We start from the raw sequence: 26656 nt of genomic DNA, 5'->3' as shown, positions 1-26656 counted from the left end.
CTCACCCCCCCCCCCCCTCACCTCCCGACCCCAGGTAAACCTATACCTTCCACCCGGCCGAGAACCGCGAAAACAACCCGGCCGACCGACCGACCGGCCGGCGGTTTCAAATGCTGCGTCCCCTCCCCGCTCAGGGTCCTTCCATTACCACCGGTGACCCTCCCCCTCCCCGTCCCACAGAGTGCCCGGCACACACAGTCACAGCACCTGCCGTTACCGCGGCTCCGACCGAACAAAGCCAGCCTGTGCAAATACGGCGACAGGGGCCCTGGAACGTTCCGTCAGTACCCACGTGAAGTCTGTAACTTGGTCTGTAAATGTTACGACCACTGTTTGACTGTTTTGTGGTCGGAGGCCTCTCTTCAGCTTAGTTTTGTACTGCATGACAATTGAGCATTCGAGGAGAACGGATGCCTCATCAGATTATCTAATTAGCCGTAGAGATAAGGATGGTCTCATGATTCACATTAATTATTTATAGACATTCGTATCAAGGACCACAGAGATTCATTTGGTCATTAATTTCACAACGGCCTTCAAACCATGCAGTATGCTGAATGACCCACGATTCACCATACACGCGGATCAACAGGTGACACTTTATTGACATATGAACGACGCATTTGTTTTATTCAGAAGTTACTGCACCTCCGTCTAGATCTATTTAGCTGCCTAGGCGAATCTAATTAGCTGCCATATCGTGCAATCGTAACAATAAACGTCATTAATTTCACACTTCACCGGTTCGACCCTAAAGAGCTAAATTCTGCCTTCCAAATAGTTGCGTAACAAATTCCATCGCCTCAACCAGTTCGTTAGTGTCTGTAAAAAGTCGTCTCCAAATAGGTACGCCTCGCATGCATGTGGCACTTCACAAGCTTCCAAACGCTATCTGCCGGCACGCTGGAAGAACTACTCTCAGCAGGAGACACTATACCGAACACTAGAGCACTACCAGAGACACTGTAGTGCGACGGGCGACCCCAGACGCACTAAAGAACGCCGTACTAGTGGGAACACTATTCCTATCAGACTTCTACCCAATACAGGCCGATGGAGAAAGATGATAGAACTTGATGACAGAGCTACAGCGAACACGATTACGTCAATTGTCTAAGGCGTGGTTGTTGGAACGTCGCTCATTGACAGCGAGACTCCACATGATTGAAGCAACAGCTCACATCTCTGCTTGTCACTCGGCGTCACAAAACACACATACGAGGACAAGTCTTATTGTCAATGTTACAGGCCACACAGGTCCACCATATTCCACCGCACGCTATTCCAGAAAACACTGGAACCGGGTCAGTGCACCCAAGAAGGTACTTTTTGGAGAACAAGTTGCCTTAATTGTTCGCAAAAAATGCTTTTTCTTCTTCAGTTCGTGAACGTTTATGTGATGGGAATACCTATTGATTTTGTACAATTTTCTGAGATTCTTCTCTTGGCACTATAAAATTCTAAATCGTTCTGATGCCATTCCTCAAGTTCCACCCGGCCCTCACCGCCAATGGTTCCCCGTCTGGCAGTTTTGGGGATATCTGGCGCGATGCAAGCGACAGGAAGGCAGCCTTAGAAGTATTGCAGACCCGCGGGGTGGGTCACTTTGTAATCTGATGGAAATGGAGTGACGCTAGTGATCGAGCCCAACAGGCAACAAGCGCACACACTCTTACACTCACGGTGAAATAAGGCAATTGAACACACAGACAGACATGCAACAGTTCACGATGTGAACAGAAAACTGTTCAAGTCTTACAATTAAACACATAGTGTGGGATGAAAATAAAAGTGTAACATAACGTGTAAATATGTGTGAGATAAGCAAGTGTCGCGTGCGTGCGTACAATAGATCACACTGCGGGAACGGAGGCGGTCGTACGAGCAGGACGGAAAGGTACATCACTTATCCACGCAACCGAACAGGGCGAAACGACGGAACACGCGGAAGCATTGACACCATACAAACTCAGAAATTACAGGTCAGATCCATAGCAGACCGAGCTTTAGAGGCGGTATACCGGCCGTGTGATTGAGTCCATCATCTTATAGATCGAGGCCTTGATCGACGTAATACGACTGTGCATTCTTCAGATCTCGAGCCAATCTCTCACTAATCTTACAACAGTCACTTAAAGCAAGCTTTGTTCTTTGCTTATTGTAACCACGATCGACAACACTAACCGCACCAATCAATATGCACTTCATAAAGTGTTCTTCACGCCACACTCATGCTACCACTTCTCCATTTTTCTCCAACGTCCCTCTCACTCTTCCATAAACGCAGAAGCATCAACCTTCCCAAACCAATCCCAAACGTCTCTCTCGCGAACGTAGTCCTCAGGTGACTCTTGACGAAGACCCCCTAAGCGTCCTCGAAGCGACCCTAGATGAAGAACTCCTTCATCTTCTCCACGTGGTGGCCGGTGCGTCCCTGTGTAACAGCGTCATCCGCGTCCTCGGCGCCGTCAGCACCCGAGTCCTCGCGCGTCAGGTAGTCGCCCTTGTGGCGGTTGGCGTAGCGCGCGATGAGGACACCCATGATGATCAGGGCGATCAGAACGACAGCCAGCACTCCTGTAAGAGGAAGGGGCGCGGAGGTGAGTGTTCGGGTGTGAAGACTGAAGAGTCACGGTATAATGGAAACGAAAGGCATTGTGAATTGGTGACGAGAAATGAAGTTCCCACATTGAGATTTCCAATGCAGGTGCTAAAATGATAATGATAGCAAATAAATAAACGGTTTAGTTATAACAGAATGAGATAATGTTTTTACTCTCATCTTTCAGGCTCTATAAAGTTACTCCCATACGAATGTGGAATAAACGGGATTTTCTTCAACGCATATCTACAGGGTGGGGCAGCATAATCGGGAATGCTTTTTGGGCTCTGATCATGAGTAGGCATGGCATTATTTTTATAAATTATATTATGGCAATGAAACGCCCAAAAGTTGTGCATCATCTGACATGACTACATCCATGAGCATGCAACTTCCTGGAAAAGAGCAGCAAAATAGTTCGACGGTGCTCCAAGTGCTTTGCGCGCGCCCATAGACACTAATGTTAAACAAGTAAAACAAGAACATTTTGTTTAAAACCCTGCAATTCCACGTAAAGGTTGCTGGGCAGGTCAACGTGTTATCACGGACGATAAGGATTGTGTGGGGATACTTAGGACAACAGGTTAACGTAATCGTCGTAAAATAACTCTTAGCAGAGGACATACAAGATGACTCACTTGAATATAAGGAAGAAGCACTTGAGCATATTAAAAAGAAACAATGTTCAAAACTTCAGCGACAAAAAATCTTATCACCGACTGGAATACGATAAAAAAGAATGGCATGCCATATAGGGGATTGTATCGAGAATATTCCAGCGGTCATGCAAAGTAAACATCCTGTTGGGGTGATGGACCTATGGGTGGTCTTCAAGGGAGGTGCACGTGGTGCACCCTACTTCATCGAGCCCGGATAAAATGAGCACCTCTGGTAAATACAACCGCACTCTGGCAGACTCACGTGGAGCCGTCGGAAGAGAGGATCACTGACGGTCCAAATCACGTCTTACGAGGACTCTGTCCGTGCTGGTACTGCAGTGAGGACGACATGTTATTGTGTAGGGCACCTCCACCTGAGATGAACCAAAAACTTCTGGTCCTTCAACTCCGCCGATTTAAATCCGACCAAATTCTTTACATGGAGCGTTTTTTGGTAGAAGTTTAATGAACAACTTATCATCAGTAAAAACAGTCTTCAGTGCAAGGTACGAAGCTGATGGGCGATCATGGACAAGCAGGAGGTTGCACGTGCATGCGCGTGCTTTTGGACCCGCCTTGAGAAGGTCATCGACGCCGAGGGCGGTCAAATAGGATGAGGGATAGGTAAAAGGTGACCGATTGATAGGATGTTGCTAAAATAGTGCTTGGAGCTATATTTTTAGATTCATGACCAAATAATCCCGTTTGATATTTATTCCCGATTATGCTGCCCCACCCTGTAATTCAAGACCCTCATCTCTCCGTCCCCAATCTCATCTCCCATCCCACTCCACACCTCCTTCCCTCCCCCTCTCCCCTCACCCCCGAGCACGGCGGCGTTGATGTCGTTGTAGAGCGAGCTGACGATGTCCTCGTCGACCTCAGGTGGCGGCCGGGTCTCGGTCTGTTCCTCCGGGTGACGCACCGGCTCGATACCGCAGTAATCCTCGTGGATCGTCGCTGTCGACGGGCGACGGGAGAGGGAGCGTGAGGGGGAGACAAGATGCGTGTCCTACCGCCTCGGTCAGAATTCGTGGGTCGTCGCTGTACAGGGACCCGCAGTTGCTACTGTACAGCGACCCTGAGTAAATTGTCCCAGCACCCTCACAGGGAACAACGATAAGCTGTCAGAGGGTACTCACAGGAAACCTCAGCTGCTCTTGTACAGGGACCAGCAGTCGATATCAATGTTATCGGTTGTTACTGGACAGGACAGACGGTTAGACTTGGGGTTCGTGTACAGTAGCAACTGCTGGTCCCCGTACCCATATGAGAGGGTGAGGGAGGAAGGGACGGGTGTCTAAAATCGTTGGGATTGGTGATTGTCATTGTCGATAGCGGAGGGGAAGAGCGGAGGCGGGCAGGGGGATAAACATGTGTCTAAAATCGTCGGAATTCATGACCTACCACAGCTATCGACAGGGGGAGGAGGCAGGCAGATAGGTGTCAAAGATCGCTGGATTTCGTGAATTACCACTGTCGACAGGAGAGGGTCTGTGAGGGAACGGACGGGGACGGGAGGCTGTCAGGATGCGTCGAGGTTCGACTGTCGCGGAGATTAGATGCCAAACATGTCAGGCACACGGCGGGGGTCCATACGAACTGAGCGGCAGCGGCCCTAGTGGTGAAAGATGAGACGACACAGGGGGTATACAAAGGTCCACGGAAGTCTGTTCCGCATACCGGGGGAGCCAGACCGGCGCTCGGGTGTCGGGTGGCGGTCCATGTGTGTGGTGGAGCGTTGGAATGAGGACTGAAAACTGAGGACCGAAAAATTATTTATTTATTTGTGGAAAATAAGCTATACATACTACATAGTGCAACTTTCTTTCATCTTTACTAATTACAGTGATTCCTACATTACCTGTAATAACGCGCACTGCGCATAAGCTGAGGCGACTCCTATTCCACCTTGTTAACTTTTACTTCGCGTTCCCGAATGACTCACTATTCCCACTCTCCCTTCTCCCACCCCTCCCTTCATTATCCCATTGTCCCACCTTCTCGGTCACAAGGGGTCACCTCTCACCACTCTACCTTCTCCCCATCCTCTCACCTGTGTTTCCCCACACATTAGACGGTCGATTCTCCTGGAACATGAGCTTCAACGGGTACAGATCATCGAACTCCACTCGACTGATGCAGCCAACGAAACCCTCCAGCATCGATTCGTTCTTGCCGATGTACATGTACTGAATGTTGTCGAATTGTACGTCGGCAGAGGGGTTCACGTAGAAAGTCTCGCTGTACGGTGGGTAGTCATCCACCTGGGAACGGACAGATAACACAGTCAGATGTCGGAAAAGGGAACAGAATATATAACACGAAAATCTATAATCATTGAGCAGATACTTCCTTTGTTTGATCGCGGCATCTTCAAAAAACTAGCCCGATAACCACACTTTACGGTGACGGGTCAACCATAGTTTCCAAACTGCGGGGACGAGTTGGGACAATGACCCTTCTTATCAATTATCAGCCCACGTTTGATGAATGTCAACTGCCTCTCCAAATGGGGACGCATGTTAATTCATCTTCGCTCGATCAACACATATAACAAAAACATCCACATTCCATACACAATACATTCGACATACCATAGCCTATTGGAATAGCCGCGGAGCCGCTTCCTCAACTTACATAATACATTCATTCTTTGTCTTTCACCAGAGTTCCACCGTGCTACCGCACCTCATTAGCAATCAGGGTCGTCTGTCCCACATCAGGGAAAACACTCGGCAGTGTTGACATCAGCTAATCACGACATGCTAAACAATCGATCTCCCATTCCAATGAGCCGGGCGCGATCAATATAAGCTTATGGCGGGTTCGTACGACCGGGCATAAGGTCTCTTATGTAGACCCCACACAATCGTTGGTAAATGAGCTCAGACTCGCCTGTATCTGTAGAGTTGCCCCGCCGTTGAGTCGACGGATGTGAACGTCGTGGAACTGACCCTCGTTGAAGATCTTGTCCGGGTAGACCACGTCGCGTCGTTCGAAACCAAAGTCGAACACGACTCGAATGTGACCTGGGGGAGGGTGAAGAGCAAGGGTGAATAGGTGGGAATAACACTGGTGACACGCCAGTATTGTCGGCATGTGATTTGAACAAGTGTTCTCACTGGAAGGGCAACTATCCATTGAGTTGTCTGTCCAGTGTGTATGGGATTTCGTAAGCTCAACATATCTTTTACTTCGATTTGCATTTAGGGCTTATGCAATGAACTGAATAAGGGAATGTCACGTTACGCTATAGGAAACCAATCGACAATGAAAGCATCGCATAAGCAATCGACAGTGAAAGCACCACATATGCACGAAGTTAGCACTGGACGTGTCCCAGGTCTTATGTAAGCTGCGGATCGAATTCAGACCACGCGATCGGCGCCACCCGCGGCCTGGTTGGTTGTCGCAGGGCGGGCTGGGCAAGGTGTCACATGTCCGCTATACTCAGTGTCAGTTGACACCCCGGTTCGGTGCTAAATGACATCATCGGCTGACGGTGGGCGACACGGCTCTCATAGCTCGGATGACATGCATTACGATTACTTCATAATAGCGAGTTTCATTCGTGAATGACAGGCGAAACGGAGGATAGCTTCCGCATGCGTGGTGCAAACAAATGTTTTGCAAAGTTGTATTCTGAGATTGAGCTTGAACAAACTTACCCACACAGTTATACGCTATAGCATCTGCCCCATTGATTCTTTCAGCACGAGTTTCCACGTGAAATCATCCAAGCAATGACAGCCAGTACCAACTAATAACATACAGCTTCAATGTCCCACCCCACCGCACTCCCCCCTTCCTCCCCGCCATCCGTTCCTTACCGCTGTTGGAGACCATGATGGTCATGTACTCCTTGGTGATGTTGGAAACCAGGCCGAGCAGGAAGCCCGACGGACTGGTAGTCGTGAAGCCGACGCGGATGTACTCGGCGATGGTGGACTTGTAGCTGCCCTCCAGCTCGTACTTGATCATGTAGCTGCGCGTCATACTCACGCCGATCTCTGAAAACGAGGGCCCAGGTAAGAACTGTGATATTGACAGGAATCCAATTTTCAGCGTAAGCGAAAATATTTAGTTAACAAAGAAGCCGAGCGAAGCCTCAGGCGATTCCTTGGTACACCAGGGTGGGCACTATGCCAGCAGCTGCAACACAACAAGGAAAACCGACCCTCCCTCGGTCACGTACCGTCTGCGCAGATGGGCCCCTTGAAGGCCGTCCAGCGGCAGTTGCACTCGTAGTCCGAGTAGCCCTCAATGCAGGTGCCGTTGTTCAGACACGGGGAGCTGGCGCACTTGCCCTGACAGCCCACAGAGACGCCGTACAGCGGGCCAAGGTAGATGTTTCGGTGGTGCACTGTGGACCACATTCCCCGCTCCACGAGGTACTTGAGGTTCTGCAGCTGCCCGTTGACCAGGAAGGCGCGCATGCAGCCCACGAAGCCGTTCCGGTACTGGGTGGTGGCACCTGGCAGGGTGAAGCGAGGGGAGACATCGTAAGGTAGGTTGTGACGTAGTTCCAAAGGATCAAGAAGCAGGTCTCACGGTTCTGCCACGCTTATCGGGCCGCCATCACCAACTCCCGCATGGTCTAGTGGCTAGGATACACGGCTCTCACCCGTGAGGCCCGGGTTCGATTCCCGGTGCGGGAACACATTTTCTCGCCTTAAATTTCTCTCGCCTTACAGCCCACGAACACTGGAGCGGAGCCATTAGCTAACGCACTCAACCTTCAGCGTTCAAAAAATGGCTGAGATCATAATTCAACTATTACACACCAAAGACAATTTATTGTCCCAGCAATCACCATTGCCATTGACCAATGACCAATGACCAATGACCATCCTTAGACCCCAACCGGCCATCCCCACACTCACCGACTACCAGTTTCGAAGTCAGTCTCATGGAGCGCACGGGTCCGCGTGGCTCGGACACCTCCTTCCGGAGCGAGTTGTCCACCAGGAGGCGGCCCTGTTTGCGGTTCCTCTCCACCAGCACCGAGTGCCAGGTGTCGTCATTGAGGCGGCTGCTGACCTCGACCGTGGCGCTGAGAGGTACCGAGCCGGCCCGGTACTCCAGCTGAATCGCGTTTCCTCCTGAAGCGGGAAGTTGATGGGCGTCAGAAGGGTCCATGGATGTGTGATGATTGTGTCATTTTGACCTCGGATGAGGGCTAGCAGCAAGGTATGAGAACCGCGAATGAAGGTGAGAGGCAGGAGAGGCATGTCAAATACACAAGATATTGACGTCAAACTGGCAATGTTCCGCGGACCCCAATTTCCGGCAAGATGTGCGGCAGGCCATCGTTCATCTCCCGCATGGTCTAGTGGCTAGGATACACGGCTCTCACCCGTGAGGCCCGGGTTCGATTCCCGGTGCGGGAACACCTTTTCTCCCACAGACAACCCTACACAAACATCTCGAAACGCTACCATTTAACACATATCTGACGCAATTCGCCCCCTACCCCCATACGCCACACGCCGAAAATCGCTCCCTACCTTTCATGGAGACCTTGAGGTAATCTCCGTTGTCTCCCTCGATGTGGAAGAACGTTCCCGACTCCTTGGTGGTGCGGAACTCGAAGTAGACGTCGCCGCTGTAGCCCATTTCGAAGGGAGGCAGGTCGATGGTGGCATCCGCCAGCCGGAACGTCACCGTGTTGTCGAAGATGGCTGCCGGAGGAAGAGGCGGCTTCAGATACGAGCAACTCGGAAGGGATGACACAAGCCAATCATGCGCTTTGAATCTAATGACTAAAAAAAAAACGCTCCCATGGATTAGTTTCATCATGTGAGTCTAAGGTCTTACGGCTTTCAGAGCACACGCCGTCTGAAAGTGTCGAGCGGAAGGCTTCGGTTAGGAACTTGGCTGCCCTCGGGAAGTTGCGGGAAGTTGCGCCGGGGTACGTGAATCAGCTCACATTCACCAAACACATCGAAAAAGTGACGAAAAGGATGGCACAACGCCGACGCTGCCAGACGGCGCTGGCGGGTCGCTCGTACGGCAGCGACAGGTCCACATTGAAGACGGCAAACACCGGCTACATCCGCAGGCCGCAGTGTGGCCGACCACTGAGCGGCGGTCTACTCCTCTCACGCTACACTCTCGCCGCGGGCCAGCCTCGAGGCGGAGCAGCACAAATGCGCCCGGGTGATCACCGGTTGCATCCGCCTCACGAAAGCCGACGCGCTCAGCACCGAAACTGGCCTCCCCGCTAGCGGTGAGGAAAAGAACTCGCAACCAGAGAACGGGGACGTTTCGCCCGACTTCCCCCCCCCCCCCCGACGATCCTGCCCCAAAGTCCTGGCAGAGCGACGAGCCCGACCACGGCTGAAGCACAGGGCACATGAAGTGTGGCAACAAGCCTGCACCCAATCAAGGACTCAAGCTCAGCCTCCCTCAGATGAAGCCACAGCACTGCCCTTCAAACCGCGTTTCCGGCGGGTCGGCCAGTGGTAGGCCGATGAGGCGGGCCTGACAGAACTCACTCGAGAACCGCTGGTGCCGGTTCCAGAGCGGCCGTCATGGACTTCGAAGGTTGCGCCGGCCAATGGCCGAGACTCAGCTGCACAACAGCCGTCCAAACACTTAACAGTCAAAGACCCAAAAACCATGGCCGTAACTGACTCAGAGCTGAAGCAGCCTCACTCCTTTGGCATCAGACAATGCCAGCGGTGAATGCTGATTTATCTTCGGCCGGGGTTCAATATACGAGTAGGGTGGTCACTGGTTTACACCGTGTCCAGGCGGAACGACTGCTGCATCGTTGACCTGGTCGGTAGCAGCTCGACGGCCAGTGGCGCAACAGACAGCTGTTGCCGGTATCCCGGGGCAGCACCTTGGAGGGCATCCATCATACCACACCAGGGTCTCCACCTCCGTCCCTCTTGGCCTGCCGTCCTGACAAGCCACGCCCGTGCGGCCGGGGCGCTCTTCGATACACACACAACTACAACACTTGGCAGCCCGCCGTGCGGAAGCCACCCGTCGATGATCCACTGGACAAGACGCCAGGAAGCCACTCGGGCCTTTCTCTTGCCGATCCGCAACAGATCTAGGGAACAACAGCAACAGAACCAAGAACAAGACATCCCCATTCCCCAACATATGGACCGACCGACCGACCGACTGGAGCGCGGGAGTTTCTTCCCGAAGCACCGGAGTCTCTTCCCCGGTGCATTTTCCCAAGACAAGTGCAAACCCTGGCGAGCTCAGTCTCCCCGGAACTGCGGAAGGAGGATGAGGACGGTTGGCTCAGCTTCCTCTTCGCAATCGCTGTTCTGGATGGGCCACTCATCAATTTTATCTACATTTTACTACAAGACCAGATGACTTGACGACGCTCCCTCTGTCCTGGTAACAGTCCGCATTCGGACTCTACCAACATCGCTGCCCCGAATCTTATGGTGCCCTTGTGGCTGACGCTCTGGCACGACCATCTCTTAGGAGGCGGTTCGCGTCGGCGCGGCTTAGCCATGACTAGCTACGCCTGCTACCTCTGTGCCGACCGAGGTTGACAACGTTGGCGAGGGGTGAGGCTGTTGGTTTTGCTGCGAGCCCCCTGCCCCTGCCCTGCCCATCACCGCCGTGGCAAACTTCCCTAACCGAAGCGCCACATCACACCTGCCTTGACCCTTCCCACTGGGTCACCGAACCACGGCAACTACCGTACACAGGCTCTCCACAGTGTCTGGGCACCCCAATCTGGCTTTCCTCCGCTAAGGGGCTTCAAGATCGAGTACCGGCGGTACCCTACGGTATGCTGCGCTACAACCCTGAGAGCTGGGGGTCTGTGGCCTGCCTGGCGTTCCGCGGATTGCAGCTGCACCAACTATCCAGCCGTTCACCCGAGGAGCTTAGTCCATCGACCGTCGGGGACCAGCGCAAGGCCATAGCCGTCTTCCAGCAGTCCCGCCGGCATGAGGTACTTCGGCCTTTTAGAGGGTGGGCGACAGGAACTTGGCCGCCCGGTTTAGGAGGAACCCCCTAGCGAGACGCCCTTACGAGGGCGTCTCGGTAGGGTAGATTGCCTGGCCGTCCGGTTTAGGAGGAACCCCATAACGAGACGCCCTTACGAGGGTAGATTGGACAGCTGGATCAAGTCCTCCACTTAATAGTGTAGGCTTCTTGAACACAGTATACCAAGCATCCGACACCATCCTTGACAAACAAAACCATCAAGCAACGCCCGAGATAGTTTGATCACACGTATTTCATTGACAAAATGCTTTCAAGTGCATGCAGCCCACGAATCCGTTCTGGTACACTCGGGGGCAGATTGATGTTCCACCACTCCCTACCCATCGGGCTCCCATGGATCAGCAGTGGCTGCTGCCAGTGTTGCCTGCCCTCAGCACTGCTCAGCACTGCCTGCCAATGCCAGTGCTGCCAGTCCTGCCACTGACAGCAGCCAGTGCGGGAGCCATGGGAGCCCGATGGGTAGGGAGTAGTGGAACATCAATCTGCCCCCGAGTGTACTAGGTGGTGCCAGCTGGCAGGATGAAGCGCAGGGGGACATCGTAAGGTAAGTATACTCTGTTCCGTTTCAAGCTTGCAGCCGAAGTGCCCTGCTGAAAGCAGTTCGTGATTTCTGTATATACAGCTCTTACATTTTAAGACGCAAATTCTTGAGCGGAGGAGCGCTGCCGAAGAAACTCCGACTGCAAGCTTGATATGGAACAGACTAGTGACATAGTCCCAAAGGTGCAAGAAACAGGTTTCACGAGTCTATCAGGCTTCTCGGACCGCCCCCCACATCTCCCGCATGGTCTAGTGGCTAGGATACACGGCTCTCACCCGTGAGGCCCGGGTTCGATTCCCGGTGCGGGAACACGTTTTGACCTGTCTGCCAACCTCCCTCCATTCATCCTGCATTGCACCGACCCACTTGCGCCACATTTTCTTCCAAAGTTGAACCTGTAGTTCAATTAATATCATGGCAGACATAAGGGCCTATTATGGAGTCACATTTTCCCGCCAAGCTCAAATACTTCAAACCCAAAAGATAGCCAGAGACTAGGTCTCCTCTCCCTGCTTACCATCTCCCTCGCAGATGAGGCTGCCGACGCGGTAGATGCCGCGCTTCTCGTCTCCGGGGGAACCGGTGTCCCCAAATCGCAGCTGGCGCACCGGCAGATCCTGTTTGAACATCAGGTCACCGCCGTCGGACGTCTCCAGCTCCAGACCTGACAGGTGACAGCGGCCGTCAGGTTAGCGCCTAGAGGTTGTCAGGTCATAGCAGGTCAGGTCACAGCAGGTCAGGGCATGACAGGTCAGGTCAGGAGTAATATTGGACGGTGGATAAGGTCAGGGGCAATGGAAAGTCGGTATAAGCCTGGTAGATCATATGGCGGAGCCCGGGAGAGGGTGTTAGGGGAAAGGCTGGTCAGTGCACGTGGTCAGGGTAGGAAAGAGAGACAGCGAAAAACAAGCCTATCGGTATGCAGTATTCACCTCTGAAACAGTGGAGGATGTTCCGCCGTCAACCTTTTCAAACAGATCAATCAAAATCTCAAACAGCGAACCTACTCTCCCACCCCACATCCCGCTCTCGACCCCTCGTCTGTCTCCCAGTCATCCCCCGCTCACCGGCGTCGCAGTTGCAGTCCTTGGTGCGGTCGATGCAGGTGCCCTGTATGCCGCAGGCGCACTTCCGGCTGCCGGGCTGAGAGCCGCCCCAGTAGTCCATGATCTCATTGTTGCGGGACACCCACCACGAGAACGGCTCGAACGGTTCCTCGGGCCGGACGGGAGTGTTGAGCAGCCGCGACCGGCGGCACGCGTAAAACAGCTCTTGTTTGCACGTCAGAGAGCCGTTGATGAGCCTCTCAATCTGTAGAGGGGCCAGCGGAGGGGGTATGTTAGAGGATATACTTGCTACGCTAGATACATACGCTTAATGTAACGCTTCCTCTTCAGGATGGAAACCACGACACTGTATAACAACATGGCGAACCTACTCACCCAGGCGTTGCCTTACTTCTCCGAGCCCCACTTCTCACAACAACGATGCCACTGTGGCTCATCACGCACCTGTTTCATGTTGGCCTCGTATTTGAAGTCCTGCACGTAGCTGCCGCGCCGCTCAAAGCCGTCCACCAGCTGATCACCGGGCACGTTGTGCTCCAGATGAGTCTCCACCTGATGGAACAGTCACAGTCATAGATACAGTCACATTCACAGTCACAAGTGACGATCACACACAGTCGAGAGCAACTTATCGTCAGTTAAATTAAAACAGCCACGGTCATAGCGATAAGCGAGGTATATCTGAACGGCAAACTGTCACATAAAACACAACACACGCCAAGACAGCCCCAGCCTCACTAAGTACCGGGCTTCTCGCCCGCCCTTCTAGTCCTGGGTCTGATACAAAATCAACCACTGAATGTCAAGAGCCAGGGTTTAGAGGTAGGCTCTCTCCTCGCACCCTGTGTAACCCAGTGCCACATCTCCAACTATGTGACCCCAGCCACGCGGTACTAACCTGTCCCTCGGGGGTGAGGACACAGGTGACGGGGAAGGCGGCCAGCGGTCCCGAGCCGTCCACATCCAGCTGAATCAGCTCCCGCCGCCCGCCGCGGCTGATCATAAAGTGCTGTGCGCATGATATCGGGTTCGTGGCTGCGGGCAGAATCACAGAGCAGGGGAGGAAGGGGTTAGAGAGTCAGGTAATCTGCTACGTCATAATGTCAAGTGATGCTGGCCACGATAAACATGATCAATTTAAAGCCACTGTCCCTATGGAAGGTCATCATCGTCCAGCGCACTGGACGATCATAGCATTGCAAAACAAGCAACTATCAAATATGGGCGAAGCTTATCAAATACAAATATTTCACATAACATTATCATGATTTGCGTCCATGACATGATTGACATGTTTCAAACATAGAACAGACAAAATTCATATCATTTAACGCACCCAACAGATCCTACTTCCACGCCAGCCTACTGGTCAACATCTTTATCATTAGCCCACACACTGAAGGGAGGGAACCCCTGATCAATCATCAACGGCCTCAACCCGCATCCCCGACCGCCAAATTTAAAACACCCTCGCAAATAAGCTCCTACTACTCACTGGTACGGCAGACGGATCCCGCATAGCCAGTCTTGCGGCAGTCGCAGAAGAACTCGCGCGAGTTCTGCGTGCAGACACCCTCGTGCTCGCACGGGTTCGGGTTGCATCGGTCCTCCATTTGGCATCCGTCGATCACAATGTATCGCTCGTTGAATTTGTTCTGAAACAGTCGACGGGGGGAGGGGGCGGTCAAGAAGGGGAGATAGAAGTGTTGGATCGGATGGCCGAAGGGAGACATCTACTGCAGTTGCATCGGGTTGCTTGGCGTGTTTGGGTAAGTTCCACAGCTGATACCCAGTAGCATAATGCAAATGCCTGGTTTTCTTCACTACCTTGACTGCATCATTGACGTTCCCTAGCTAATGAGCAAAAACCTGGGGCCTGAGCGAGACGAGTATGATTCAGCTAGGCCTGGTTTGCTTTGCTGCAAAGCATAAACACACCAAATAACAGCGCGATATGCAAGCCTGAACAAAGCCGCGCTTCTATAGCAACTACAACAGGCTGCAGCGGATTGAGTAGAGTCTCTGTGTCCCAACGGCCAGCAGGTGCCCTTTACCGTACCTGCGGCCCCAGATTAAGAGGGCTCTGGTTGTTGCCTCCTGCCGCCAAGCTGCGCATACAGCCCAGGTAGCCAGGGTTCTCAATACCGGGCAGTCCGCCTGAGAAGGAGAGAGGTGTATGCCGTATGGTTACTCATAGGGCACGCATTTTGGTTGAGAGGTTAGTCGGATGGTACATTGTTGACTACCCCTACAAGACAGTTGTGATGAATAAAAAAAGATACGCCCAATTAAGCATTGCAGCCGCGAAGAGTAGACGCTGTTTCGGCACGTTACGTGACCTTTGTGCAGACAACATGGAACAAGTCATCAATCAGCGATTTGCCTAACTACATCGTCAATAATGATGCATAAATGCAGCGAGACATACAGCTCATTGGCCGACAGCTAAACGAGCATTCTGTCCATAGCAACCAGACAGACACGCATCACAACACATCACTGGACAAAAACTACACCATCCAGTCTATAATGGAGCCAGAGCACGCACATCATGACCTATAACAAATCGGTGTACCACCAATGCTAAACAATATCCACTAGCCACAACGGTATGCTACCGGAGGCACGTCAATTGAATGACCCTCCCCACACACCAATCATGATATAACTGTCTCTATGCATATTCCCCGACAATTACAGCCACCTGCACATCTTTTTTCTCGTCTCACTCAAACCGCTGCTGATTCGCGGACACTCGCCTATCTCATCTCAAATCTGCTCACCCCACATATCGACAAGCAAACTGACTATCCAGGCATCCCTCCCAACCTTCCCACACCCAGTCTTTGAGCAGCCCGCTCTCTTCCTACGTCCTCTCCCCCACCTTCTACCCACCTGCGAACAGGTAGTCCACTCCGGTTGAGAACGTCATCAGCCTCTGTGTGTACATGGGGTACCCGTCTATGACGGTGACAGCACTGTTCTCAGCCAGCGCGACGGTTGCCGAGTGCCAGCGGCCGTCGTTGTAGGTCGCCTCGAATGGATCGAGGACCACAGAGTCGATCTCGCGGGTGGAGATCTCCACCTTGAACCGGCCGTCCTCCAGGAAGATCTGTCCGAGGGGAGGTGAGATGGTTAGCGTGTGAACAGAACGAGGAGTTCGGTGCCTGACAGCCGACGTGTACTCAAACGAAGGTGGCCAGAAAGTTAGTTACGATAAAACGGAAATGGTTCCAGCGCAGACATGTCACGATTGATGACTATAAAGAGGCGTTTCCGTAGTCCAGTTTAGCAGATGAGAGAGCATCAAAAGTTACTCACGAGACTCCCGGCCTTCTCAATTTCAATATGCAAACCCCTATTGACGGATTCCATCATCAAAACTTGACCCAAAGTAGACATCGGGCCAGATACTATAAAATGTATCCACTGGCAGCTGCCACTGGACATTCTCACCTTGACATAACCTCGTGTGAGGAAATTGTGGTAGGCCAACATGCCGTCCTCCTCGTAAGTCCGGAACTCGAACGAAATGTTGAGCGTCGTCTGACCCTCGTTGCCTGTGACCTTGACGAACGCCGTTCGATCCAGGAAGGTCATTGGTACCGTGTGCACCGCCTGTGAAGAGGACAGGTTAGTACCGTGCGCAGAGTGCAACTTCAGCTGGATCAGTCACGTATGCAGCGCCCGAGGGAAAAGCACAGTTCATACACATCGTGTCGATAAATCGTCATTCTGCACCGTTGCCGTAATAACTACCCGTCACGTGATCGTCACAAGATCACATCTGTTTATTCTTTTCTGATCAATTCTTTTATCTTTTTAGTCCTTGTGAAAGAAAGAACCACGCTTACGGCAGTTATCGATCCCAGGATTTTCCCGATAACACACACCCTATATTTCATTACAACCCTCACATTCAAACTGCCATCCAGACCAGACCCTTCCTCTACCACCCGTTCACTGACCGGGCAGTTGAACTCTCCGCCGTGGTTGGTGTAGTCGCGGTGCCGCTCGCGCACCTCCCCGATGAAGTTGGTACTGTTCACGTACAGGTTCTCGATGCAGCCGCTGAAGTTGCTCGGACTGACGATGCCCTTCTGGATGTACGGCACGCCGCCCAGGTAGAACTGTGGGGCGTGGAGAGGAGGTCGGCACAGGTCAGTCAGTGGTTGAGACCGGCGAGGCCGCGGTGATATTTATGAAGTGGCAGATTCAGACATGACGAGAGTTAATTAATTCTAATGCACCTCAGCCCGAAAAGTTTCTAATGTGATAGCGTACAAAGTTCATAAGAAACATCAAGAGACCATTTCGAACTAAATAACGGCATTTACACCGTAGAAAACAACAAAAACCGGCAAAAGTCATACACCTCGCGTCCAGCCTCTCAAGTCCTCCAATCCCCTCTAAGTCCCTGTCCATTGCCTGTCCCATTCCCCTCCCTTACCTTGGCGTTGAGGTCGAGCTTGCGGAAGACGCCGTTGACCTCCCGGGCGACCTCCACTCTATCGACGCTGAGGTTTACCATGCGTTCGGTTCTCTCAACCTTGACATCGTGCCACAGATGGTCGTCGAGCAGGGAACCCACAGAGAGGGTGGTCATCTGACGCGAGCCTGGGGAGAGAGGAGGTCGGTGAAAGGTGGTGTGGTAGAAAAATTAATAGATAGAAACAGAGTGTGAGGTACGGTAAGGTATGGGCAAAGATGAGACGGAAGGCAGGCCGGAGACTTTTGAATAAAAACGTGGTAAGACGCGATGCGATAAGTGAGACGTGACGTGATAGGATAAATCACAGGGCATAGGTACGAGCCAAAACAAATAAACTACTAGCCTGGGTTGTCCTATACGTCCAAGCATCATGAAAGCTGTGAAGGTACGAGAGAAAAGACCATAACACTATTAAATACCATAGGCTGTACGAGTGAAACGCCTCGAACAAAGAGTTCACTCGATAAGTGCGGGATGAATGGTATTTCCCGCTGCGCGACGTTAGAGCGAACCAGGAACAGGAAACTCGGGTCGGGCACATATTTGGGGAGGGCTACCAACTGCGTAGTAGGGCAGTGTACCGCGAATAATGTAATGCCCGGCGCCTGCTTAATACGGCACATCACGTAACGGCGCACGCTACCACCAAGGTAAAACTACAAAGGGTTCTAAGACTTCTTCAAAGTTCAAGCGACGTTGCTTCGAACTTTGCAATATCAAACATGGATTGCGACGTTGCGTGCTTCACATCAAACCTATTCAGAGTTCAAAGTTCTTATCGGCTTAAAATCCAGCCCTGACTCTCCTACCCTCCCTCATGACCCTCCCTCCACCCCATCATCCCCGTCATCCCTCCGTACCGAGGTCAATGTCCAGTCGCAGCTTGTTCTCCACCAGCTGGATGGCGAAGATGTCCCCCTGCGCGCCGTGGCTGTACATGAGCACGCCGTTCGGATGGGCCGTCCGGAACCTGAGGGGGTTACAGTGGAGGTCAGATGTGGACGTGTGGAATACGCACTACTCCTCGGGGTGAGCCACTGGGAAGGGTGAATTTAAAATGAGTGGAGAAAGATGACGTGACGAGGCTGCAAAAGAATGTTCACTTTCAGGCGACTATGCAGGCTAATATCTGACTGAGTTCATCGGGCAGTAGCACCATTCATAAAGCGCGACAAAGGACCCATGTACATCGAAACTGGCCAATTCCCGGAATACTAACCTGAAGTTGAACCGATCGTAGAGCGAATGGACCTGGTTCCGAACCAGGCTCTTCTCGACGAACGCACTGCCATTGAAGGACATCGTGATACCCGCTGAAAAAAGACCAAAGGACACTTTAGTCAGCATGTCGGGTCTGTTGTCGGCGCTTAACAGACCAACTAAGACATGGACCACGCCCCCACGCATCGGAATCTCAAAACGTGTTTCACTTTGCAGAAACAAATTGAGCATAACTTTGCATATAGATAACAATCTCCATTCCCTGGAGACATACGTCACGAAGGAGCACGATACGAAAATTCGATTACGTTAGTGCCAATCTACCTATATTCTCGGTGACCGTTACATCCAAATTTACGCAGCAAATGAGATAATCTGATCTCACACACATCCCACCACCCAAAACAAAATTCCACAAATCTCCAGCAACTGCTTACAAAAGGCGCATCCGTAGAGCTCCAGGCGCAGCGACATGCGGTCCTGCCATCTGGTGGGCCGAATTCGAACGAACTGCGCCACGATCGGTGTCTCGAAGCGGTTCTCCACAACGTCGTCTCCATTCACGTTGCCATTGAACTCCTGCAATGGCGTTACATCAGTGCTGGAGCGGTGGTTTGTGGTTTAGATCGGTACTTGCTTTACGTGAAATATGCTTCTTTGCATTTTAGCATCCAGCAATAAACACAATAAAATTGAAAATTGACTAGAACTTATGAATGTTTATTTTTAGCATTTTCATTGCTACAAATCGATTATAAATGGAGCGAAGCAAAAAGTTTCAATAAAAAAATATAACACAATTAGGCAAAAGTAGAGAAAAACACGTCAACCATTCACAGAAAAACGACCAATTTAATTATCAATGTATCACACAAACCAAGGAAACCAACAAACACAAACGTAACTGTCCACGAAAGCGTGCACATTATGCCACCGTTGTGGCGTGTGACTGTTATCTATCTATCTTCAAAGCTGTTTGACATTCGTCACAGACAATAACCAAACAGCCGACTGCAAACGACAAATGAAACAAGCGCACAACACGAAAGAAAACGAGCGGCCCAGCAGTGGGCTGAGCCGTGAATGGGCAGCGTGCTCGTATGTGGATCAATAGCAGGCTTGACTCTCCACCTGGACAACAACAGAAAAACACGGGGTGAACGAAACTGAAACAGCCCGCCCGCGCTACTCCAGTCCTCGCTGCGTGGAGGTCTGTAAAACAAAGCACGAGAAAACACCCAACATGCTGATCAACGTGTAATAGAAGCGGACCGACGGGCGACGACACGACATAAACATCCACATAGCATCACGGTGTACCGACATTAGGACCGCGTGTAGCAACCAATGAACAACAAAACCAAACCAAATCGAAACCAAAGCTTTCAGCCACGTCAAACCAACAAAACACCAAGCCGACAGGTCACCGGGCGTAGCCCTCCTGTGACCGGTGACCACAAACATCCACACATTGCCCCTGACCTCTGCCTGGCCAATTTCAGTACGGTACGGTCGAAAGGCGCGACCATCCAGAGAGTGTTCGACGCCGAATCTCTTGACGTAGTTGTTGGAGCGGGGATAACCCTGGGTGGCCACACGGGTGATGCGAAAGGTGTCCCCCAGGTCCACGGTGAAGTACTGCTTGTTGTTGGACATGCTGGGCATCCACGCTCTATCACCTGGTGAGTTGTAAGGACACCAAGCGAGTCAGACGAGGTTGGAGGAATTCGCTAGGAAGGTTTGTTTGTTTTGTTGGGTTAGGCCCTTTCGGTCCAATTAGACCATTTCAGAGCCGGGAGGATGATAGGATATGGGGGGAGACATTGGTCTGGGCAGGCACCCTAGTGAGTCACCGGGGCTGAGTCCGTCCAGAGGACAGGCCACCCAGCCCCAAGGTACTCACTGCACCCGGCTACGGGGTGCGCTCCCTCGGGAGCAGCGGTGCCGCTCCAAGGGAGCAGCCCGCATGGGATAAAGTTGCCTGTCCAGCCCGGAGGGGTTTGCGGCGTGGAGAAGGATTTCTGTATCCTGAGGATAGAAGCACGGAACGGTGCTAGGAAGGTAAAGGGAATTGAATATGAGGCTCCTGAGGATAAGGATCGATACTGTTACGCTATTGATGCTGTTACGCTATGTTCTAAAATGTCATCAAAAGGTCATCTGTAATTAAGGAATTTTGTCAGCTAACATCATAACCGACGGTGTTCCAAAGTGGCCATAATCGGCTATTCGAACAGAAGTCCGGGCTGCAAATGGGCGATAAAATGGAACGACGAGGGAATCCTATCAGGGTTATTATACTATGACAGGAATGGCGGCGTCGGGCGTGGGCCAGGGCGCCGTCATAGGTGGGGTGCGGTGGGGTGGGGGGGTGGGGGGTGGGGGGGGGGGAGGGGGCTGACTGAGTGGAGCTGCCGGCAGTTCGGTCTGACAACAGCAGAAAAGTCGGCGGCGTAACGCTTTTTCCATTGCTGAAATGTCCACGGGAACGCAGCCCAGTCTGACGCGCAGAAAGGCTGCGAGCAGCGACTGCGCGGCGCCGAAATTACAATGGTCGAGAATGCCTGTGGAGTGTAAAGCCCGGACCAAAGTCCAAAATACTGAACCGTGCAAACTCTGGGCATGCGGAAATGAACGGTGACCTCACCTTCGGGTGAACACTGAAAGCGTGCGGCTGGTCAGCGATGAGACTGGGAGTTGGAAAACGACCAACACAGTAACGCACAAACGCAGCCTTACCATTGTCAGGGCATCTGCTTGGAGGACCATGGTCCATGAATGACGCCGGAAAAGGTGAACGAACACGACCTGTTTCGTTACGTAATACGAGTACCTGACACCTGTAGCTCCCATTGAATCATATTCTTGGTTTGGTCGGAAGAGACGCATCTGCTGTCAGCTCAAGTGGAACCCCCACTACCCAATCGACCTAAACTAAAAACTAATCTTTATCAGTTTCAACTATCTTACGCGGTTCCACGAGATCCTCACTTGAACACGCCTTCCAGTCGGTTCTGAGCGTTTTGATCAGTTACGGCCCACATCCTCACTTATCACTCGACACAGACGAGAGAGATGCACACATCACCTGAAAAAGCATGCAAAACGACGTCGTCATATGAACGAGCTCCTCTCGTTCGGTCCGTCATCCTCCGTGCTCCGTGTCCACTGTCCAGTGTCGCTTACCCATGCGCCGCCGTGCGGGCCGCGGTAGTCCATGAAGTCTCTGCCGTTGAAGCCGTACGCGAGGCTATACTGCCTCACCCACTGTTCCGAGGCGCTGCGACCCTGGGTCTCGATCCGCGTGATCCGATACACGTCGTTCAGGTCGACGGTCAGACTCTGGCCGACGTTCGAGATGCGAGCCGTCCACGCGCCGTCGCCTGGGCGAGGAGATGGGCAAGTACACAGCGCGTGCAGGGGACGGTGGAAACACCCACGGCACATGCAGGGCCGACGACAGACAGACACACAACACACACAACATTTACAGCGTGCAAGGGTGAACACGGTGAGCATGAGGATGGAACAGGCACGGCGAAAGTGGAAACGAGTCGGTTTGTTGTCGGCTCTGAGATAGGTAAGTCAGGGGAAAGAGCCTTTGTAATGTTGATCGCTCTCAGTTTTCTGATGAAAGCTACTCACGTGTTAGGCAGTGTTTGAATTAAAGTAGCTAAATAAACATTGGCTACGGGCTACGGCTTCGTACCTTTTCCACCTTCACCGGCAAGTCACGGCAAGGTAAACAAACGAACGTTCAACCATCAAAAGATAAACGGCAAACTGCAACGATCGCAGAACAAAATTCAAAGAACTGCAAACTGAAATTGGCATGCCACCAGCAGAAACTCGGCAAATATTACACAGAACACCCATCAGGTATGCATGGGGCGAGCGTAAGTTCGCAAAACAAACATTGCACCAGTGACCGTGCAATCCACTCGGAACCTGACCCAGAATACAAACAGTGACTCGTGCTCGTGGCAATACAATTGAACCCAGAGTCATTGAATTATGGAAGCACCATGCGCACAGTGCAAAGGCACAGAGCTTGTGCCAGTGATCATGGTAAAATATGTAATTATAACAGTCATGGATTACTGCATTACACGAGTCTTTGGCATGGAGTGGTCTATGTAACAGTTATCGGCAACTGATAAAATGGCTGGATGAAATGGAACAGAATATGAATTGGATACCAATATTTATCTTATAATAATTTGAAAGATCAGGATATACATATTATGGAGTGAACTAAAAGATTAATTTAAACGATAAATAAAATAAAAGCAAAAATGCGTGTACACATGCAGCACACATACGTAACGATCAAAACGCCCTTCTCGACAGACGGCGGGAGAGGAAAACCGGTTGGTGGCATTAGCAGAACTGGATAGAGGACTAACGATCACACATATGGTAAAACACGGGATTACGGCGAGCCCCGGCCTGTGAGAGATGCGTGAGGCGAGGTCCGAGGGACGCCCAGACATAAGACCTTCGCTTTGTAGTAGGTATGCTCGATGTTAAGTTACCACACTTATAACGCATCTCTGGCGACCCTCCATGACGTCAGGTCTCTAGTTAAATAATTATTATGAAGTTAAAACAATAATCAAATCGGTCTACTTAGAAAGAGGAAACTAACCATTCAAAAGTTTCATTTTATCATCACTTTCCAAGAAGGCCTGACATCCACCTTTTTTGCAAACCCTTCTACCGCTAAAATGTCCGAGCTACCCCATGGAGTGCATGGGGCCCATCCCTAGCGCCCGATCCAGCGCTGTCGGCGGACCGTTCAGAGTCCATCTCGGACCGTCCGCCGTGCCTGGTACGCGCTCCGTCCAGTCGGTACCGGGCCGCCCCGGTGCCAATTAGAGCGGGCTGTGACAGCTCGCCCGACGGCCGGCGCGGCCAGCCCCGGCGCGGCGCGTGCTAATCAATAGTGCTGCCGGAGCCCGCGTCACCCGACCTATGACCCGACGGACGACGGTGCGGAGACAGCACCGGTGTCCACCGGGACCGGGGATACCGGAGGGGCGCTGAGTAGGGCGGGGGAGTCCCGCTGGGTATGCACTCACTGAGGTCAGGGATTGGAGACTAACAGACGTCAGCACATTGCTATGGGCTTTGGAAGTTTGGAAAATATCTGTCAGTAGTCATCGTGGGATGCCTGATTAAATTAGCTAGCAATGGCATATCAGAACACTTAAAACCAGTAAAACGCCTTTTGGGGCGACCAACGGAGCGAGCGAGAGGATGGGCCTTGCACGTGCGAAATTACGAGGGGGTACCTCCAACTAACTTGTGCACTGCACCCTACTAACCGGTCTTTAGTGATGTGCCAAATTTCAGCGCAATCGGCCTAGCCGTTCTCGAGATCTGGAAGCGGCACACTGCACGTGCGCACGTGCAAGCGGGGTCCAAACTGACTTTTGCACGGCACCCTACTAACTGGTCCCCAACCGTGTACCAAATTTGAGCGCAATCGGCCCAGCCGTTCTCGAGATCTGGGAGCGCCCCCTGCACGTGCGCACGTGCTGTAGCACCCCAACCTTAACACATGCAGATGAATTATCTGATGGAGACCTAACTGTGTACCAAGTTTCAATTCAATCGGCCCAACCGTTGTGCCGTTATTGAGGTTGCAATTTTGGGGGTTCTTAAAAAATGTCCAACTTTACCACGCGCCACGTGCGCTGGTTGCCAAGAACGCATGGTGCCCATCACACCACAGAACTTTTACGTCCAAGTGACATTCAGTAAAGAAGACCGCTTGTCAATCGGATGTCCCGTTCCTAAGATATTAGCTTTTGAAGAGCGTCCCCACGGCCGGCCGGCCGGCCGGCCGCTCATACTCAGGATTTTCCCTTAATTCAGTATGAGACTCCGCTCGCTTCGCTCGCTCCGTAATTAGCTGATAATTGCTAAAGGAAGTAAAACAAACGAATGCCTGAAATGGTTAAGTATTTCTGCATTTCAAAGCAGGTTATGTAACACCATTTGCCTGTTCATAAAGTGTCATTATTTTGATGAAATTTTGAAGGCAGCGATTATAATCACACCTATCATGAAACCTAAATGGCTAGTTGGTCTTGTGTGTTGTGCCACACTAAACACTTAACATAAGGAGATCATGTATTTATTCTTAGACAGAGGAAAGTCATAGGCAAATTCAGGGGACCTCCAGATGATAATTACTCACCATTCAGTCTGGCATACTTGGCTTCCTTGCCTCTGAGCTCTGAGGTCGCTGAAAGCTCAGCTCCCTCCATCAGAGGGTTATTGCACAAATCTGAAACAAATCATACCACATGAGCTACAAAATATTGGTGAATGAATGAGGGGCACAGAACAGAGTTTTAATGATTTCACAATCCACAAACTAGTGAGGCTCACTTTAAAAAAGTTGTTACAACAAATAATTGTGAAATATTGATAAGTGTCTCTTATGAAGTCAGTCAGGCTCCCAGGCTACATTTAGCACAACAATAGCAAATCTGACAAAGTTTGGTAGGCATTTACATGGCCAAAGCAGTTTCAGCTCACATGAATCTTGGGCAGCCAAGCCAATATTGTGACTTCAAAATGCTTACATGGGATTAAGAATACCTGATTTCATATTTCAAAGTGAAATATCAGCTCAAGGCACTGTTTATCATGTTAATCATAAATTTATATACACCAAATATGTACCATGAATAAATTGTACCAATTTAGCCTAATTCAACTTCCAATTTAGTTGTTATTAACTCAAAATGTCTTAAACTTCTCAGCCAAACACAAAACCAAATGTGTGCAACTGCACCTGTGTTCTGCATTTTCACAACTCCGTAATCTGCAGGAGTATGAGCACATACAACAAAAAAGGCTGGACACTACACTCAACACATCTGGCTGCATTTCAACTACTCAGCAGTGAGAGACTTCGCAGCCAAAGCACAAGGAAACTGATCCTTAGCAAGTACAGCCATAGACACAGCACCAGTCAGACATACCTACTTACTTATACTTAAATATATAAACTACAGAATTCTGAAGGACCACTTTGCCTCACTCAAGGTGAAGGCTCCAGTCATATACAGCTTGTTGCAGTGCAGTGGCCTGACTCAGTTTGAGTTGTTAGCATGATTTGCATATTTCAAATGTGCCCAGTGTCCCATATCAGGGATTGTGGCACAAAACATTGTGGTAACCAGCAGATAAGAGCGGCAGCCGGCAATGTCATATTCTAAAGGTATCAGTATACCACCCTTAGCCATCACACTTTGACTTCTATGTCAACATCTTACATCTACCACCGATACAGGGTGGGTTACCTGTGAACTACATAGGTATGTCCTTCATATCTACATGATACTTATTGAACTTGAACTGGTTGTTATTGTCCGACCAAAATTACGTAAGTTGAAACAGTACCTAATATATACACTACCTACTCACCTGAATGACATCCATTGATGATGATAATCAGGAGAAATGATGCTAGAGGCTGCCTAAACATTGTAAGAAACATAACAATAAGGCAGAGCAATAGCCTGTTCTCTATTCAAAAGTTATTTGTGGCCCTGTGCATCAGCAAGATGAAGACATCTTGAACAAAATCTCCGTTGCAAGGGATCATTCAAGGCCAACGTCGTCTGTAAACTTGATTTCAGGCACCAATCAATTCAAAACCCCAGCAACAACCAAACTTGAACTCTGATCTTCAGGAACTTCTTGGCGCCAGGCGATGCAATAAATGCCGAACGAAATTCCTCGAAAAATGATTCAACTGGGGGTCGAGCAGCGCTTCGATTCCAACGGAAACCACAACAATCACTGCACTGCGCTTCGACGCAATAGGGCGCAGAATTGCAACTGCCAGCAGGCGGGCGCGGCTCTATCGCCAAAGGCGTTTGACAAAACTGAAGCAGGAGGGACATTATATAGAAAACAAGACTACTAATTCAAAGACGTTGGGTAACTATTTGTTTAGAGGGGAAATCTGCTATTTTTGAGGGAAGATGAATGCTCAACGAATGTATTTCTTTTAATAACAATAACATTTCATGTCTCCTACTTGTCTGATGTTTCAGACAA

At 51.0% G+C, this 26656-nt stretch overlaps 1 protein-coding gene and 3 non-coding genes across 4 annotated transcripts; 3 read left to right on the top strand and 1 right to left on the bottom strand.

Annotated features, from left to right (window-relative positions):
• Positions 1–585: 585 nt before the first annotated feature.
• Positions 586–26435, bottom strand: LOC122372414 (neurexin-4-like). Its single transcript, XM_043349565.1, has 24 exons — positions 26018–26435; positions 24780–24869; positions 21761–21957; positions 19012–19153; positions 18573–18666; positions 18214–18323; positions 17312–17478; positions 16830–16991; positions 16318–16479; positions 15757–15973; positions 14921–15018; positions 14357–14516; positions 13760–13896; positions 13306–13413; positions 12862–13105; positions 12312–12458; positions 8772–8945; positions 8148–8366; positions 7460–7738; positions 7095–7274; positions 6160–6293; positions 5318–5528; positions 4084–4221; positions 586–2577 (listed from the first exon to the last, which is right to left on the bottom strand). The coding sequence occupies exons 1-24, from the start codon at positions 26088–26090 to the stop codon at positions 2387–2389; spliced, it is 3834 nt and encodes a 1277-aa protein (XP_043205500.1). The 5' UTR covers positions 26091–26435; the 3' UTR covers positions 586–2386.
• Positions 7851–7922, top strand: Trnae-cuc. Its single transcript has one exon. It is a non-coding gene; the product is annotated as a tRNA-Glu (tRNA).
• On the top strand, positions 8583–8654 carry Trnae-cuc. Its single transcript has one exon. It is a non-coding gene; the product is annotated as a tRNA-Glu (tRNA).
• Positions 12032–12103, top strand: Trnae-cuc. The gene has a single exon. It is a non-coding gene; the product is annotated as a tRNA-Glu (tRNA).
• Positions 26436–26656: the final 221 nt, after the last annotated feature.

Source organism: Amphibalanus amphitrite, unplaced genomic scaffold (genome assembly GCF_019059575.1).
Source record: "Amphibalanus amphitrite isolate SeventyFive unplaced genomic scaffold, NRLGWU_Aamphi_draft 001358F_arrow, whole genome shotgun sequence".
Classification (NCBI taxonomy): domain Eukaryota; kingdom Metazoa; phylum Arthropoda; class Thecostraca; order Balanomorpha; family Balanidae; genus Amphibalanus; species Amphibalanus amphitrite.
This window is presented reverse-complemented; position numbering and strand designations above follow the sequence as displayed.